Raw genomic sequence first — 18,060 nt, 5'->3', positions numbered from 1 at the left:
AATCATGGGCGGGGTCTATATTATGACGCTTACATTGAGGAAGTAAAAATGACCAACATGGACAGCAGCGGTGAGTTTGACGTGCTGGATTAAAAAGTAAAAGTATAAATGTAATGCCACAGAAGTCCGTTTTAAGCAGCCTTAAATTAAACTTAACATAGTAAGCAATACATTTAATGTCAAGCAAACCTTTTAAACGCGGAACGTACTGTTGTAATTTGGTACGTATTCGTTCAAGTTAAGTTCACGATCATTTAGAAACGCACGCAAAGACATCTCAATAAAGGACATGCCATCAGATATTATGAATGTATAACACTCGTAATTTCGGATGAAGTGTTAGAATAAAAGAAATAAAGGAACGTCCCGAGCCTGTGGACTGACAACAGTGTTCAATGTCACATGACCTTCTGTATCTCTCTGTTAGAGCGAGGAAGTCTTGATCAGGTGAAGCACGTGGTTCTGGTTTTGTCTGGTAAAGGTGGAGTGGGTAAAAGCACCATTACTACTGAACTGGCCCTGGCGCTCAGACATGCAGGACAGAAGGTAAACACACCATCCTGTCCTGTCCTGTTCTCTCACAGTGTCTCCTTACACGTGATTTGTTAAGCGTGTGTGGATTTCAGGTGGGTATCCTGGATGTGGATTTGTGTGGACCCAGTATACCACGGATGCTGAGCGTTGGAAAGCCGGAGGTACATCAGTGTGACGCAGGGTGGGTGCCGGTATACGCCGACCCACAACAGCAGCTGTCACTCATGTCCATCGGCTTCCTAATGGACGATCCTGATGAGGCCGTCGTGTGGAGGGGACCTAAGAAGACGGGTGTGAACTTTGACTCTAACCTCTCGTCTGTAGGAAGATGTGCCTCAAGTCATCTGTAACATGCTGTTTCTCATTTATTGTCAGCTCTGATTGGACAGTTTGTGAGTGACGTGGCGTGGGGTGAATTAGACGTGCTTTTAGTGGACACACCTCCGGGAACATCAGACGAACACTTGGCTGTGCTTGAGAACCTGCGCAAAGTACACAAAGTGGACGGAGCCGTCCTGGTCACTACTCCACAGGTAAACACACACCGTCTCCGCTGTACCTGTACCTCAACACCTCCTATCTGCTGAATGACAAAAGACACGCACGTGAACAGAAATGTTGTGTCAGGCGGTGTCTACAGGTGACGTGAGGCGTGAGATCACCTTCTGTAAGAAGACAGATGTGAAGATTCTTGGCATCGTGGAGAACATGAGCGGCTTTGTGTGTCCACACTGCTCTGTGAGTTTAATGTCCAAATACTGTATACGGATGACTTCTTGAATAATCTAATGTTGATTTTAACGTTACACGTTTGTGTGACTTAGGAGTGCAGTAACATCTTTTCCAAAGGCGGGGGTGAGGAACTGGCCAAACTCACTGGATCTGTGTTTCTAGGTAATATGTGGTTTGAGTTTAACTTGTGTTATTCCAGGGTCCACCACTAGATGACATCATCTGCAGAAACCCACCTGCTTATAGGAGTCTCATAGACTGTTGTATTATAAAGATGTATATATGAGCATATGAGCACAGGGATTGTGTGTAAATATATATCATGACTGAAGGAAGATGCTGAAAGTGTGTGTTTGTGTAGGCTCGGTACCGCTGGACCCGTTATTGACAGCAAGTTTAGAAGAGGGCCGAGACTTCCTGCAGGCTTTTCCAGAAAGCAGCACATACACGGCAATCATTGATATAGCAAAGACTCTCCTGAGCAACCTGGAGTCCTGAGACAACACTGTAAACACGACACGTGACACGTCCCGTCGATTCCATCACGTCTGATGTTACAGTGTTCTGTTCATTGTTTGGTTCTGTTTATAAGTAACAGCATATTTTTGTTGAAAAGTTACACAACAGAGCAGACGTCTGCTTAGTGTCTGGACATAAGATAATGTATCTGTCAGTTTTGTGATTGTGAAAAACTTATTTGTATTGAAAATATGATGTGTTATATTTGTGCAACTTTCACATAAAAATGAAGTATTTACCTTCTGGATGACCTTGTTGTTCATGCCGATGGATTCACAGAAATGTTAATGCACTCAAGGTCATGCTATAGTTGAACGCAGTCGTGGTTTAAGGCTTTTGCTAAATAATTATTACATAACAATATAAATGGAACAGTTCACTCCACAACCCTGTAGAAAACTGCATGATTTACTCTGTGGTTGAAAACCTGTGATGCTTTTGTCAGAAAATATATTTTGAGAAATGTCTCCGTTATACGATGGAAGGCAATGGGGTTCAGTGTTGTTCGGTTGTCAGAATATTTTCTTTTGTGTTCTGCAGCAGAAATAAACACATATTGAAAATGGGTCAATAGGTCAGCACAATAATAACAGGAATTTCATCTCACAGCTGTTCTATAAGACATACAGTTACAGAGCTGTAGTGATAATATTGACTTTAGCATCCTAAACTAAAACGTCCATATTATTTTAATCAGAAACTACATTCTAGTCTTCTGCCCTAAATAAACTACTGTTTGTTTAATGTACAATTCAGTTGCTATTAAGTGCCAGGACAGCTGCACATACCCGCACGCTTTCAAGTGAACTGAATGATGAATAAGCAGAGGGAACACAGGCATGTGGAAATTACATTTGTGAGACCCTCAGAAAGGGTGAACACACATCTTTAATACAACCAAACATCAGATATACACAAGAAACAACCATAAATACACACATCAAGCTGAAATGCTCCCCAATACAACACTCACCAGAAACCCCACTTTTTAAACAGTACAGGATCCCAGTCAGTGCAGGTCTATTCTTATACATCTGCTTATATATTTATACATATATATATATATATCATTCAGAAGATCTGAGGAACATTTTTATGAACAATATCTTCATAAATAAAACCAGTGGAAAACTCAAATGGATGGTAACAAAACGATTTCATTCCACATACAGATTCATCAGCTGTTTTTTTTCTCCACTTCACAAACACATCTTTGACAGAAATGTATAAAACTCCCAAAACATGAAAAGACCGGAACTTCAGGCGTTCATACGTTTCCCAGGCTAACGTAAAGGGAGTGAAAGAGAACATGATTGGCTAACAGACTGATAGGTAAGTGGGGGCGGGAAACAAACAGAATGAAAACTATTACTTCCATTATTATTATATTTTTTTTCTTCACAGACACAGGACGAAATCACTATATACCGCATTTACAAGAAAATCAAAACTATCAAACTGGGACAACTGTACACGTTGCAGAGATAAAACCGAACGTTATAACGTGTAGGATTATTCCCCACATATCATTTCATCAATTCTTCTAATATTCATTTTTAGTGTAAGTTTTCTTCATTTTTACCCCTTCCCGCATTTGTTTTGTTCCGTGTTCCACATCCCCCATCGTCTGGTGGGGCAGCGCCGCATGGCGACTGCCAGTTTATTTGGTAGAGAGGATCAGAGCTACAATGAGGCCGTAGAGACCCAGGACTTCAGCGAAGATCAGAATGAGGATCATGCCGACGAAGAGGCGCGGCTGCTGGGCGGTGCCACGAACGCCTGCGTCTCCCACGATGCCGATGGCAAAACCGGCCGCCAATCCACTCAGACCCACGCTGAGCCCTGCGCCCAGATGCAAGAAACTCCTGCGACACAAAAAGAAGGATTATTACCAGGAAATGTACTTGATGTTTAATTCTGTATTCATGAGACAAGTTTTTACATTGATTCGTAACCTGAAAACCCTACATTTAGGCTACTTGAAAAGGAAAAAAAGATTTTTATTATTATTAACACAATTGATATTCGGTATTGCTTCTGAATTAAGTCTTTTAAAGGTAATATGGATTATGATTTAGCATCTCTATTCTGGCTTAATTTATGATAAAACAAGATATGTATGTGGAATCACTGGGACCAACCCATGACCTTGGCGTTGCTCTAACCACTGAGCCACAGGAAAGCATGTCACACATTTACAGTCACACAATACCCTAATACAACTCATATTTTGTATTGATATAAATATGATGCGATAAACTCACTTGTACAGACTGATCTTTTCAGAGATGTTGTTGGCAATGAGAACAGCCACCACCAGGCCGTAAATGGCTATGATTCCCGCCATGACGACAGGAATTATGGACTTCATGATCAGCTCTGGACGCATCACTGACATGGCAGCGATACCCGTCCCGCTTTTAGCCGTGCCGTACGCTGCACCCAATGCTACAGAGAGAGAGACAGAAGTGCAATGTTATTTTTCTTTATTTTATCATAGCATATTATTCATTTTGCAAAGCATTTTGGGATTGCATTCACCGAAAGATATCATAGTATCCCTTTTGGCCAAAAGAGGATTGATTCACTGAAAGTGAAATACATTTGACATAACTCCAAGAACAGCTTGATCTACACACTCGCACACAGTTCATGTAATTTGCACAATTCTCCAGTAGCTCCTCACTGCAGATCGCAATATCCAGGGGGCGGGTTGGATCCAGTCTTCTCACACTGCATTTTGGTTGGTCGAATCTGGATCTAGTCTCCTCCCACGACAGATTTCTGCAGCAGTTTTGCAACACACACGTTATAATCGTATTGTTGCTCTACCGTTTCTGCCTTGACTCGTAACTAAAGTAATTCTTTTGACGGAACTTTATAAATTAACATTTTCAATAACAAATTTTATTAGATGTAGGTTTAGAGTTAGGGTTTGGATTAACATATTTAACTGTCATTACTTAGAGGCCTAAACTATATTATAAATATCTCGAATACATTATTAATCAAACGTAGACCTACAAATGCAAATGCTAGCGACCACAGGTTGCAACTTGCAGCTAACAATACAATGTGGGAGGAGTTGAATTTGGTCCCAGCCTCGTGTTCAGCAGTGAGGACCATTTCCAATGTTTGGCAGTAAAACCAAGATGACAGAAACGTAATTGCAGTTACTAATGGTTGCAAAAGCTAAAGATAAATACCTTAGGGGTTTAAAAAAAACAAATGCGGGCAATAGTGATATCAATGCTTTAGACCAGGGCTATTCAATTAAAGTTCCAAGAGGTCCGGTCTTTATATTTTCTTCCAAACGGAGGTCCGGACAATATGGTTTTTGAAAATAAATAAATATTTAATCATTTTAGCCAACTTGGATTTATTGCATAAAATATATTATCTTTTAGGCCGTTTATTTAATATCTTGATATATGTATGTATAGGCTCTGTGGCTTTAGGGGAATGCACTCTTAATTGAAGTCTGATAATTAATATTTGTAAATAAATAAATAAAAACTACTGACAACACGCAAACAGCAAATGTAATGTAACAATTAAAATGCTATTTAACAATTAAAAACAGAAACAGAAAACAGAGTTCCTAACTAAATTAGCCTTTCCGTGCCATTATCACCTTTTCACTTTCATACCAGAACTGCTTCTATCTTTAAATAATTTTCCAATTAAAACGTCGTTCATTACAAAATGTGAACCTGCTTGTGAGAACCCAGCAAATGTCCTTCATAAAATCATCCTACAGAATATTCTGTTAAAATATAACAATATATTAAATATTGACGGGATAATACCAAAATCTTAGTGAAATGAACGCTTGAAATTCATCTTTGATGCTTGTTATAACAATCGATTCGATTATCAGATGTTAGCCTGGGTTTTCACAGGGTCACAAATCTTTACATGTTGCTAATAATGCTAATGCTCAATGTAGATAAATACGTTATGGTTAATAAAATATCACAAATCTGGTTGAAAGGTTGGAGACATATAGCAAACAATAAACAGACTGACGGATACAAAAGCTTTAATATTCGCTGCATTTTGTTTACTGTTGCGTGTCCATGTACCTGCTCTTTGTGTCTGCACTAGTGTTGTTAAAATAAGCACGCGTTTGCTGCTCTTCATGCGGCGTGTCATTTGCGGGAGAGAAGAGGCACGTGCGGAGCGGAAAGGTTTAAAATAAAGTGCGTTTGGCACTAAATAAAGATATTAGAGGATATAGCGGCAAAAGATCAAGTGCATAATGTTCACGAGAGCGCGTGTGATGTGATTATCCGTTGTGAAGACCCCCGGCTCAATTTAAACGACCAAAATAGTCAAAGGTTTTAACTGGTTTAAATTGTCTCGTGGTCCGGATGGAATGAAGCAAAGGTTCGGATCCGGACCGTGGTCTGCTTGTTGAGGATGACTGCTTTAGAGAGTACAACAAAAAGTGAACAACATCTTCCATTTTAGCACCTTCTGCTTAAGTCATGATTATAAATAGCTGCAGCAAGTACCAACAGTGATATTCTCATCCATGACGCAAATATACCAGTTATCCAAGCTAAACTGTATTATGAATGCAGGCCAGGGAGTGAGGGGTGGAATCGAATTATTGTTTCAATCAGACAATTGAATCGAGTCAGACCGACTGTGTATTCGCACGTCCCCTCTGACCGACTCCTGCTTCACTGTAACATCACTATTTTAATGTGTATATGGTCATTGGTCGGGCCTAAAGATGTAGATCGGCACGCACACAATGTATATTACTGCTGGTTTATCCAGTGATAATCTTAGTCTAATCTTGGTCTCTGGGATTAAAGGGTAAACCTGGTGTAGATTGTAGATTACTACTACAACTGCACAACAGATTCACCCTAACAAGCCAATAAGAGACTGTGTGTGCATTTGGTAACAGATGGACACTTGTGATGAAGAGCAGAATCAATTCTTCAGAGTACAGATGACCATTATCCAACCAAACAAACCCATGCATTTACCAACAAATATTCAATAAGCAAACACCTCTATCTGCTCTGAGAGACAATGATTGATAGTGTGTGGTGTTGAACAATCCGATTGTTTTTGTGAACTGTAGAGATGAATCATATTTGGGCAAAGCTGTGCTGTATTGATCTCAAGAAAACATGTAGACAAGTTGCGGCCAATATGGAGCACAATCATTGAGAGCCGTTAATCGAAAAGGTGTAGCTCAACCTCTACACCTTTTTTATTTAACTCGACATAAATGAAATGCATACACAATACTAGTACGATCCCTGACATATAAAATGTAATTCTATGGGATACAGTAGTACTAATATATGTCCCATGTTTTGCTAAGCTATGCTGTGCCTTGGCACACTGAATTTGTTTAGCACACGCTTTTATTCAAAGCGACTTAGCAAACAACTAACAGACGAAAAGTGTTCCATAATGAGAGTATGAGAAATCTGTGTGTGACGTCTCGCCTGTTTTCCCAAAGAGCCTGTCAACCATCAGCTATCACAACACTGATCAAATCACAAACATGATATGAGTAAATATACTGTACATCATCACGTGATATTACACCCAGACCATAACTAACTTCCTGGACAGAGCCCTTCATTCTGACGAACTACCTAAAGCAACTATTGTAATATAGTGTTGAAAGACTGCGAGATCGGTGTTTCTGTTCGAGGGAAGTGTAAATGCTTCACGATAACGTAGTGTACAATGTAAGTAGACGTAAATGGGACATGCGCTTTCTAACATGAACATGACTTCTGGCTATACTTCAAACTTGCAAAACACCTAAAAGATGAGTCACAGTTATTTCCTGTGGAACACAACAATACGCCACAAACGTTGTGACTCATTTATGATGAAACAGAATATTCGACATCAAACATAGGTCACAACATGATTACGTTTATAAGATCTTTGCACTGACGGCTAGAAATACATTAAATACTGAAAACGGTAAATTATTCATTTCTTCTTCTTCTTTCAAATACCATGCACTGATGCACAAAATAAGATCTGGAATGTGTATCAAGAAGGTAGTTTTGATATCATGCTGTGTACGGCTTAATGTTGTAAGCTAAACAATCAATATAAACATACTAGCACAAAATACAGTACAGTTCCTCTGGATGCACCTGTCTCGTGATAAATGACAAACTGAAACCGGCAGGCCTATCGAAAATTCCCCTCCATCACTTTACTCACAGAAATATGACTGAGAGAGATGCGTTTAATTCCTTTAAATTCATTGGAAAGGCTGTTTAATCTCAAACATGACACACGCTGACATCACATTATTCTGTCCGGCCTGGACCGCATCTACAAGCACTTTAAACAAACACAGCTGCCGTGTTAGTTTGTTTGCGTAGCTGATGTGCCGAAATCATATTTGAAATGCTTAGATGATGCCGAAGCGTCCGCCACCGGTCCCGCAGAGAAGCAACATGGCACGCTGCCCTGATTCTGTGCTCGTGATGTCTTCTCTACTGTTAACTGCGCATCGCATCCCATCATTTCTGCAACATCTACAACCAAAAATCTCAATCTGACTATTTAACATGTCTTATTTGGATTATGAATTGACACAATCGGTCATTTAAATCAGTAATCGGATGGATGTTTTTTCATCCTTTGGGATGGACGATATCACTCGCAGATGCTTTTACTGTCTAAAATAGATCGGATGTGCAGTTTGATGTTCACTGAATACAAATAATTAAATATCACACTATTAATACGTCAAGCTGTCAGACTCATCTTTTACATTTCAGATTGTGAATCTTACATGATCGATAACTGTGAAAAAAGATGTTAAAATAAACCTGGTAAATAATCCCTTGTCCTCTCTAATCTCAACATCTATTCAGAACTGATGGAGATTTAAACCTCGACGGTGGCTGAATTTCTGCGTTAAAATGTACAAATGAATCAACTATTTGAGCACGTGTACAGTGCAATATTACAATAACGTGTGTATATTATAAACAACCGTACAAAATCATTCATAATGACGAGAAAATTTCCTCAGACACCAATAATGGAAAAGACAGGCCTGGATTATCATACAGACATTGCTTTGATGTAAAACCAGATATGGTTACATACATTATTTAATACATGTATTAATTATGTGTATATATTGAAACATCAATAATAATATTTAAAATACATCCAGTTTTTATCATATATCAAAAATACGTCTCGTGCACAGGGAGGTTTGGCATCCATAATCATGCAGATAATCATACATTTGTAATTAGGTATTATTCAATAAATGTTATAACAAATGTGTGAAATCAATATATTAATAGATTATTTTACCGCTAAAGACCATCGCTGCCGATGCGCCCATCACTGCGAAGAACGGCGAATATTCAGGGCTTGCTGACGACATTATTCCTTAGATTTCACCACACACCCTCAATGTCACCGGCTGGTAATTTAGGACACGAGCAGGACCGGCCAAATAAACCGATACAAGGCTGTACGGGCGATGGGTTCGGCCGAGAAGATCGTTAATAAATCCGAACCGGAGGATGGAAACTGCTCGTCGCGGATCCTGTCAGATCAATCTGCGTACAAAATGGCGGAAAACGTCACCAGATTCACCGTGAGGGAGATTCCATTCAGCTGAGGGGGAGAAAATCGAGGAAAAGTATGAAAGCCTGTTTTAAATAAAGCCCAAGACAGTGTGTTTATTTGAAACATATAAGCAGTAGATATCAATATGTTCGGGACACGGAGAGCTATTTAAGGATGTTGTGGATCAGTGGTCTCCCCCCTTGTTTGATGCGGATGGTGAGCTCCGCTGCGGGCTTTCCCTTTAATACTAAAGATGTTCAGATCCATATAATAAAAACGACGCTCTTATAATCTGGGTGTGAACACCATTGACTCATAGTTCATAGTTATTTTATTTTATGATATTCCTTTCATATTGAATTGCCCAGTGTATCACTAAGATTTACATTTCGGCTCATTGAAATCATTAATGTCAAATAGTGTGCTTTTTCGGGAATCGCCTAAATGACATTTTTTGTCTTATTGCAAAATAATTATAACTGTACGTGTATAGTATAGGCTATTGATGTTATTCAGATTTGTCTGTATTAGATCCTCCTTAAGGGTGTCGATGTGCACACCGCAGGCGATTCGTTTTAAGATGTTGTATTATGCACAGTTATTCATTGAACGACTTATGAATTGATATGTCCTTATGATGTGACCTTCACAATCAGTGGCCCTTTAAATGATGCTTCTTTACAGTAAAATCATGTTATGTCTCCCATACAGTGGAGTGTGATGAAGTGCAGAAGGATTCCCGAGATGAAGGTCATTCGGCGTGGTGACGTCACAGACACCGCCTTCTGTCAGCAAGAATTTAATGAAACTCATAAACTCATTGAACACTCATTGAACAGATAAACAATCAAAACATGAATGAAAGACTTATTCTGTCTCTTTTAGAAGAAAATAATTTGTTTGATGTAAGGAATTTAATTTTTTCATTTATGTACTTCATATACAGTGCCATTTAAATCCTTAAATATAGATTTATGTTCATTTTTAGTCTGAGTTTCAGCTGGTGTACAGATGTTTTAGGACACATAAGAGAGGATCAATCAGTCTGGTATAATTTAGCCAAGGGGTGAATCTGCACCATAAGGTCACATACGAACGTATACGAAATACAGAAGCGACTGGTTAATGTGCATAATTACTGAAATATAATGTTATCTGTAGTTCATTTTGACATACAAACACAACACATTTGAAGAAACCATTTTATGGGCCATTTATTTTGTTGTCTTATATGCATCATTCAATTGAACTCACTTGTAGAGCCAATGTGTTCTGCATAATAAAACATATTAACTGCCATTACAGCATGCAATATATGAGCCTAGACTCATTAAATACGTGACATAACAAAACAAGAACATCAACTACAGCATTTTGACACTATAACTCAAGGTTCTTACCCACATGTTTAAGACTTTATTTTCATCCTTGAAACCTCACGTATCACTGATAAACATCTTGCTGTTTTGAATAAGACACATCCACACTGCATGATATGACAACACATCACAAGACATACACACGAAACACTCATCAACACTCAGGTTTGATCATTCAAGGGTTCATTTGAAGATATGCTTTGAAGCAGAGATTACGACTGATATCAAACAATATTTGACTGATAATGGTCATTTATAAATGATTTACCAACATCTACCAACTTCAAGTGCAAATAAAATGATGCATCGATCATTCTGTGTAATACTTTTTAACTTAAAAAAAGGATATACTGGTGATATCATCAGCCACATAACTCAGGCAGACCATTAAATGATTAACAAAACTATTTCTCCTTCACGCTGAAATCAAACCTGATACATTTAGTTAAATATGAAGTTCATAAAGCCTTCAAGCTGCTTTTTTATACACCTAAGCAGAAGCTAAACAGGGGATGTCCAGCTCCGATGAAGCAAGTGGAGCTTGAGAGCATCACGTCATTCACTTTCACTAAATAAAGAGTGGCCGAAACGTAACTGAAGGTCTATAAAGAGCAAGAAAGTTTTTAGTTCTCTTTGTCTCTTTTAGTTGGCACAAAGTGCAGAGAGGGATGTAATAGAGAATCACTCTCAATTTGACCATGTTTGCATTTTAACAAACCGTGGGTAAATCTACTGATAAATATCCGTTACGATGCCAGAAAAACAAGGATGTAAATATGTTCAAGACAGATTTACCAGGGGACAGACATGTGTTCAATCCAGTGCTAGAGGACAGAGTACTCGCCTCTTATGCCCCAGACTAATTTACAGCACACACATTTACTGTTATAAGCAACACAGAATACATGAAATACCTTCACAAAGACACCTAGAATCTTAGTAAAAGACTCATCAGGACACACTGTCTTACTCCTCTGATTTAGTGTAAGTCCCTCAGCTGTATTGTACTGTACTGGTTGTCTTTTCACACAGATATTGATCATTACTAACATCAGATTTAGGAAGCACAGATAAAAGAAATTGTTAGATTTTATACTGAACTTCATCACAGCTTCTAAATTCTTCACATGCCGTCTGCTGATATATGACAAAAAAAACATATAAAATATGTTGACATACATTATGATAAATGATACATATCAACTTTAGCATTTATAAATATACACACATTAAACGCTTGATTCTCACTGGAGCTCAGGTTGTTTGTTTTAGTGCACAGAGGAGCATTGAAGCTCCAACCACCTACAAGAAGGGACGTCAAACACCACACAAACCATCAGGGTTTCCTGCGGTCTCGATCTGCACATGCCGTGAGCCGCTCTTACGTTTCCATGGTGTCTTTGAAGCCCCACACCTCCAGCAGAGCGATCTGGAAGCTCTCGGCGCACAGAGGAGGGTTATCAAAGGTCAGGCAGCGTTCGGTTCGGCCGTGGTTCAGCTCAGAATCGATGTAGAGAGCGTTACCGTCCCCTCCTCCTTTAGAAACAAAAGATCATGTGTTACATAAACAGCTCATGGAGATTTTAAGTAAACCTTCTATTCACCAAAGAAAGGGAAAACGAAGCAAGAACAAAAACTCAGGTGAGACTCGCCAATAATGATGGAGTCGATGTTTCCCGCCATAAACATGGAGGTGTTTCGTGAGTTCAGGTTGAAGTGTCGTGCAGACAGGAAGGGTGAGAGGTGAGATGGATCTGTGGCTGTTTTTTCTAGATTCAGGGGTGAACTGTTGCCAGCCTGGTCATCGGCCGCAGGTTGGGCCGCGCTCGCCAGCTCCGGGTGTTTGATGATGACCCACTCGTACCGCTCCATTTCTGGCTTCATCTAAAGGGAAAGTCATGATGCTGTTTAGGTTTCATTCTATTCTGAAAAACCCCATAAACATAAAAGTTTCTGTTGTTTCTCTTGTGGTCAGACTCTGAACTTTACACCTCTCTGAACAGACAGTGTTATGTAGCTTTGTGGTAAGAGATCCGGGCTGGTGACCCGATAGCTGCAGGTTCAAAGTATTGACCTAAAAACTAATAAAACTGTACTCTTAAACCAAGCATCTATGTGTAGACTTTAGGAGAAATTTAGTTTTCCCCTACTTTGTAAGTCGCTTTGTATAAAAGCTTCTACTAAATGACTAAATGTAAATATACAACAGAAAAGTACTATTTAAATTGCATAATTGCAACATTGCAAAAAAGTGCTATATAAAAAAATCAAATGAAATCAAATGAAAATGGACAAAGTTTCCTTAGCAAATATTGATTGTCTATGACCTCGACAAATAATGAACTTTAAATGTCTGTGGTATTAACCACATTCTGTGATCAAATAATTCAGAGAATAGGGACACCTTGTGATCATTAAACAGAATACATCCGGGATTCTCTCGGATGAGCTCACTCAGTCCCCATTCTACTCCAGCATCCCATTATTAACCATCGAAAGGACTGGAATAAATGTTACATACTCTGAAAACGAAACACTCTCCAGTGCCAAAGAAACTGAGCTTGTTCCCGCCCCTCTTCCGCTCCTCCCAATCAGTGGACAAGAAGGCCCCACACACCTGCAACAGGATTGGATGAGACACACGTCAATCCCAAATGAAGAGGTTGCTTATACGGAACACATTTGCTAAGAGGAACACAGAGACAGAAAGACTGAAGTACCTCTCTGCTTGTTGTTTTAATGAGCAGCAGTGTTGGCTCGTGTCCCTCGCAATGTGAATAAAACCTGAAACAAACATCAAACACAGACGAAAGACATTCACTTAAGCCAAAAATACCCTAGAAGACCTTTGTTCAGATTTTGCCCATATTTTCAAAGTCTGTGCCAGCTTGCAGACTTTATCAGCTAGTGTGTTTCCATCTGAAACTTTCAAAAAGTCTGCAAGTGTATAATATCTAGTTTAAAAACAAATCTGTTCAGATTTGTAGTGTATTCCATTAGTGTTAACTACATTTATGCAACTAAAAGATGCCTTCATCTGTGTGTGTGTGTGTGTGTGTGTGTGTTAATGCACATGCAGGTGTGTGTGGATGTTTTCACCTGTTGAGACTGCAGCCGTGTGTGGAGGTTGTGAAGAGCAGTTGTGGTTGACACAAAGCAAATCTTTCAGGGATCCATGACCAGATATCTCTGATCTCCTTAGCACTGACGATCTCAGAGCTGAAATTGTCTGCATTCACGGCTAAATGTACATTCTGCCTAAACAGAGAGAGAGAGAGAGAGAGAGAGAGAGAGAGAGAGAGAGAGCTTCAACAATATATACATACATATTTTGACCGAATTGTTTAATCAGTAAATAATTTGTGGAGCACAAAAAAATCTAATTGAAAAAAATCTGAGGATGACAATGTAGAAGACTCACCTTCTTGAGCTAAAGCACAGCACAGAAAGACGAGAGAAGAGCAGCAGAAATGAAAAATTTAAGAATAAACTACTGTTAACCAGAGAAAAAACAAATCAGACCTTAAAATGGAACGTTAAGGGGATGAAAATGGGAAAAAAGTAGAACCAAACACACAACGGAAGACAAACATCACAAACAAAAGTTAATCTGTGCATCCACTGCATAATGTCCGGTCTATTGTGTAATACAGAATCAGCTAAAATAGTGTGCTAAAATGGGGTCTTCCTTCAGCTGTCTGAACATGACATATTTCTGTGAATTGAGCGAAGACTGATGTTTTTTTTATTACCTCTTCTGTTTAACAGTGATGCCCTTCTGCTGCAGTGATTTCTCATTGGCCAGCTGTAACAGCATGATTTCCTTGCGGCTGAAGAGGCGAATGGAGAACGCTTTGTCCATCAGTTTGTCTGCCGTCACGCATTTGCCGATGTTCTGCACAAACGCCTGGATATCACCTCTGACCCTTGCAGAATCCTGCTTGGTTAAGGTAGAGCCGTTTGCTGCGCACTGCTTCTTGTAGAACTTCAGTATGGCCAGCGCGACCCGGTAGAGAACTTTGTAGCCCTCCACCAAAAACACATCTAGTACACGGGCAACGTAGCTACAAGGAAGATCACCCAAAACCCATCTCTGCCAATCAGAGTACACCTCCAACACGTCTGTCGCCGTGGCGACGATCAGCTTATGCGCAGCGGGGCAGTACTTGTGCATGAGGTCGCCGAAGGTCATGCAGGCCGACTGATATGCAAGGAAAGTCTGGTCGATCAAACGTCGCCCAGGTTCGTTGCAGGCCAGCATGCGACTGATGCCCTCAAAGCACTGCGCTTCATCTGCGCTCCAATGCATCAGCAGTGACGTCATCGCCGGCAACGACGGGCAGTAAGAGATGTCCGGAAACTGCCCTGCTATACAGGAAATGACGACGTGCACCGAGCCGACCGATTCCGCTTTCAGACAGTAAGGGGGCACGGCTGCCCCGTCCACAAACTCCGGCAGGGGGTAGGCGGATGGGTTTCGCTTGCTGTTGGAATTCCCTACGATGTCCCGGTAGACTTCAGCGTCTGGGGTGACTGTGCGGCAAGGGAGAGATTTGAGGAGCTGCTGGTAAACGGCAGCTCGCTGAGCGTGATGTTTTGCCCAGTGGCCCGAGCGGGCATGCTGTTTCAGCTCTTTAAAGTCTTTATATTCGGTCTTACCGGGAGCCGCATCACGAGACACATTGGCCAACTGGGACCAGTCCACGAAGACGCCGCAATCCACCGCCATGCCCTCTGACCCGATCACAAACACAGATGGAAAGATAGAACCTATCTGCCCATACTGCTCCAACTGTTGAGACAAAAATGATAAGATTTATGAGGTGAATTTTAATATTCACAATTTTGGTCACTGTATCAGTACTGGACATAAACACAACACAAAAAGATCTCCTGTCATATCTTGTACAATACAGATAACAGAACATAGAGTCGCACAACAATAACGCTGTGTACAGAAATCAATAGATTTACTCTCATTACAGACACTGAATGTTTGTGTCGGACTCAACAGAATTGGACAATTACGTTTATTAGATTTTGAAAGACAGATCAACAGAAATCTCTTTGCTCTGTTTTCCCCATCACTCTCTCTCTCTCTCTCAAGACCTGTCAAGCATGCAGTGGATTATTGTATTGCAGACTTTCTATGAAGTAAGAGGCAAGAGCGTCTATTGGACGATCCCTCGATGTCAACAGCACATCAACAACATAAACTTCAGGCAAGACGCTGAAACACTCAACTGGATTTGCTGTTAAAGTAAATGGCATCGGGGTCAGTGGCTGTAATCCATTTACATCACGACAGGTGGATGTGCACCTGTGAGCAACAGGTTAAAACCCTGAAAGGGTTGGTCAGTGAGATATCACAAGTCTGCCTACTGCTGGGTTCTATTGGTCGGATCTGGTTATCTGGAGTATAAACCATTAAAACACCATTGACTCACAGCCACTAGAAAAGACCAAAACTACAATAAACATATGGTTTAATGGTAAACAGGTAACCAAAGCTCTCAAAAACATTTATCACGGCAAAACTCAGTATGTTACCTAACACCACGCATCCACAGTTTAGTGATAATGCTTTTAAAAGCAGATTAGAAATCGTCCGGTCAAGTCTTGCCTGTCAACCAATCAGCGAGCGAGACAGATCGTCAGACGTGCGCCCCGCGCCCGATTTGCGATCTATTAATATGCCGAGAATTGTTGAATATGCCGAGAAATGATAAATGTTTACTTCACATTTGTCAAGTTTCAATGACAGACGGTGACATTAGAGAACGCGCATGCGCTTTCGACTCTTGTGACAAAGTCGTTTACTTCTCGACACGTGACGTTGTATAGTCACAATCTGGCAAGCACCACCAATGCATATGCAGAGACAACAGCGTGTATTATTCCAATGCCTCGGATCTGTTCTCGATGCAGGCAACGGCGTACGAAACGACACGGCTTCTTGTAGCGAATGTGAATGGCGCGTTCAAATGTCTCGGTCACGCACTGAATCGCAATGTGAAGACATCTTCGTAGTGTCGCGCGTTAAGTGCAGGAATCGTGCACACATTCTTGACATTTAGGACATGTAAAAAGAAGAAAAACCTTTGAATGAAAGGTCGTACCTGATTCGCTTTCGGCTGTCAGTCAGCGGGCATGTTTGGGATTGTGCGCGCATGCGCAGTGAGCGACCGCTGCCGTCACCGCGCACCCTGCCTCATGTGACATGTCTAAAACAGTTTAATCAAAACATTTTATTCTCGTGCTTTTTGCCAGTTATGGCGAAACGTCGCTTGTAAAGAATATTATTTATCAAGAATTTTCATACACAATTGTGAAACGGCTCACGTTCAGTAATGTAGGATTATGGGTCTCATTTCAGCAGGACTTAATGGTGTTCTATTGATTTGCATCCTAAAATATGATTAGTGGAGACCCGCAGACATCCTTATGGAAACCAACATTCAATTAATTATTAAAACAAAACAACTTGTATTTCTCTAATGGGTTCTATTGTTTTTAGCAGGAACACACTTCGTTTCTAGGAGCAATGCAATAGAAGGGCGAGTCTGTCCTCTATCACTTGACATGTTTATAGTTATGGCCTTGTGACTGTAAAGAGGGTCGATCTGCTCTGATAATGAGACGGCCTCCGTCTCGCACATGACGCTTATTATGATAACTCGATCCAGGCCGCAGTGCTGCAAACACTCTGTGTGTGTCTGGACATACAGCTCTTGTGCTCCAAAGCAAATATTCCATATTAGACATTGTACCGGTTCATGATTTTAGGAAAGTTATCAACGCAACAGTTCAGATAACTGAAGGCCGCGCGGCCCGCGGGGGGCCAATAAGATGGGTCCGGGGGGCACAGTTTTTGTGGCATTGTATGAAATATAGAACGCTATTTATTTTGTGCAATCAAACCTAATACCAAAAAATCTATGTTTCAGCATTGTATAATTGTACATGTCTTTGGTTTCATTAAAGTTCTAAGTTCAATTTCATAAGTCTTTATTTGGGGGACCAAAAAGCAATGTTAATTACAAATAATTAAATAAAAGTACATCGTCAAATTTAATGTAGACCAAGCATATAACTCAGACAGATATGATACACAAAACATTTATTTGTGCTGTCTCCAGCCTCTCAACTGTCTCTGTAGTTGTGGCACTGACAAATAATGAACAAAGTAGCTTTTGAATATGAATATATGATTCATTCAAATCAGTCCAAAATTCAGAAGCCATGCACACATGCTGTGACTGGAAAGCAATGCATTGAAATGCATAAATGTTTCACTTTCAGT

General features: G+C 40.2%; 3 protein-coding genes across 8 annotated transcripts; 1 reads left to right on the top strand and 2 right to left on the bottom strand.

The window, feature by feature from the left end:
- Nucleotides 1–10: 10 nt before the first annotated feature.
- On the top strand, nucleotides 11–2,030 carry nubp2 (nucleotide binding protein 2 (MinD homolog, E. coli)). Its single transcript, XM_079488159.1, has 7 exons — nucleotides 11–70; nucleotides 428–546; nucleotides 627–825; nucleotides 910–1,067; nucleotides 1,162–1,272; nucleotides 1,359–1,428; nucleotides 1,628–2,030. The coding sequence occupies exons 1-7, from the start codon at nucleotides 49–51 to the stop codon at nucleotides 1,762–1,764; spliced, it is 816 nt and encodes a 271-aa protein (XP_079344285.1). The 5' UTR covers nucleotides 11–48; the 3' UTR covers nucleotides 1,765–2,030.
- A 597-nt stretch (nucleotides 2,031–2,627) lies between these two features.
- On the bottom strand, nucleotides 2,628–9,376 carry atp6v0cb (ATPase H+ transporting V0 subunit cb). The gene is made up of 3 exons (XM_079488164.1): nucleotides 9,118–9,376; nucleotides 4,050–4,233; nucleotides 2,628–3,650 (listed from the first exon to the last, which is right to left on the bottom strand). Exons 1-3 carry the CDS (start codon nucleotides 9,188–9,190, stop codon nucleotides 3,446–3,448), a joined length of 462 nt encoding a protein of 153 aa, XP_079344290.1. The 5' UTR covers nucleotides 9,191–9,376; the 3' UTR covers nucleotides 2,628–3,445.
- A 1,200-nt stretch (nucleotides 9,377–10,576) lies between these two features.
- On the bottom strand, nucleotides 10,577–16,970 carry tbc1d24 (TBC1 domain family, member 24). 6 transcript variants are annotated; one of them, XM_079488122.1, is made up of 9 exons: nucleotides 16,308–16,687; nucleotides 16,002–16,209; nucleotides 15,417–15,549; nucleotides 14,510–15,290; nucleotides 13,857–14,015; nucleotides 13,478–13,541; nucleotides 13,279–13,374; nucleotides 12,410–12,641; nucleotides 10,577–12,293 (listed from the first exon to the last, which is right to left on the bottom strand). In XM_079488122.1, the coding sequence occupies exons 2-9, from the start codon at nucleotides 16,026–16,028 to the stop codon at nucleotides 12,139–12,141; spliced, it is 1,647 nt and encodes a 548-aa protein (XP_079344248.1). In that variant the 5' UTR covers nucleotides 16,029–16,209; nucleotides 16,308–16,687; the 3' UTR covers nucleotides 10,577–12,138. The 6 variants fall into 6 exon arrangements, with proteins under 6 accessions (XP_079344248.1, XP_079344249.1, XP_079344244.1 ...); XM_079488123.1 differs by lacking the exons at nucleotides 16,002–16,209; nucleotides 16,308–16,687 and adding an exon at nucleotides 16,877–16,970; XM_079488118.1 differs by having other exon boundaries at nucleotides 14,510–15,549; nucleotides 16,308–16,541.
- Between the last annotated feature and the right edge of the window lie 1,090 nt (nucleotides 16,971–18,060).

This window comes from Barbatula barbatula, assembly GCF_947034865.1.
Source record: "Barbatula barbatula genome assembly, chromosome: 23".
NCBI classification, from domain to species: Eukaryota; Metazoa; Chordata; class Actinopteri; order Cypriniformes; family Nemacheilidae; genus Barbatula; species Barbatula barbatula.
This window is presented reverse-complemented; position numbering and strand designations above follow the sequence as displayed.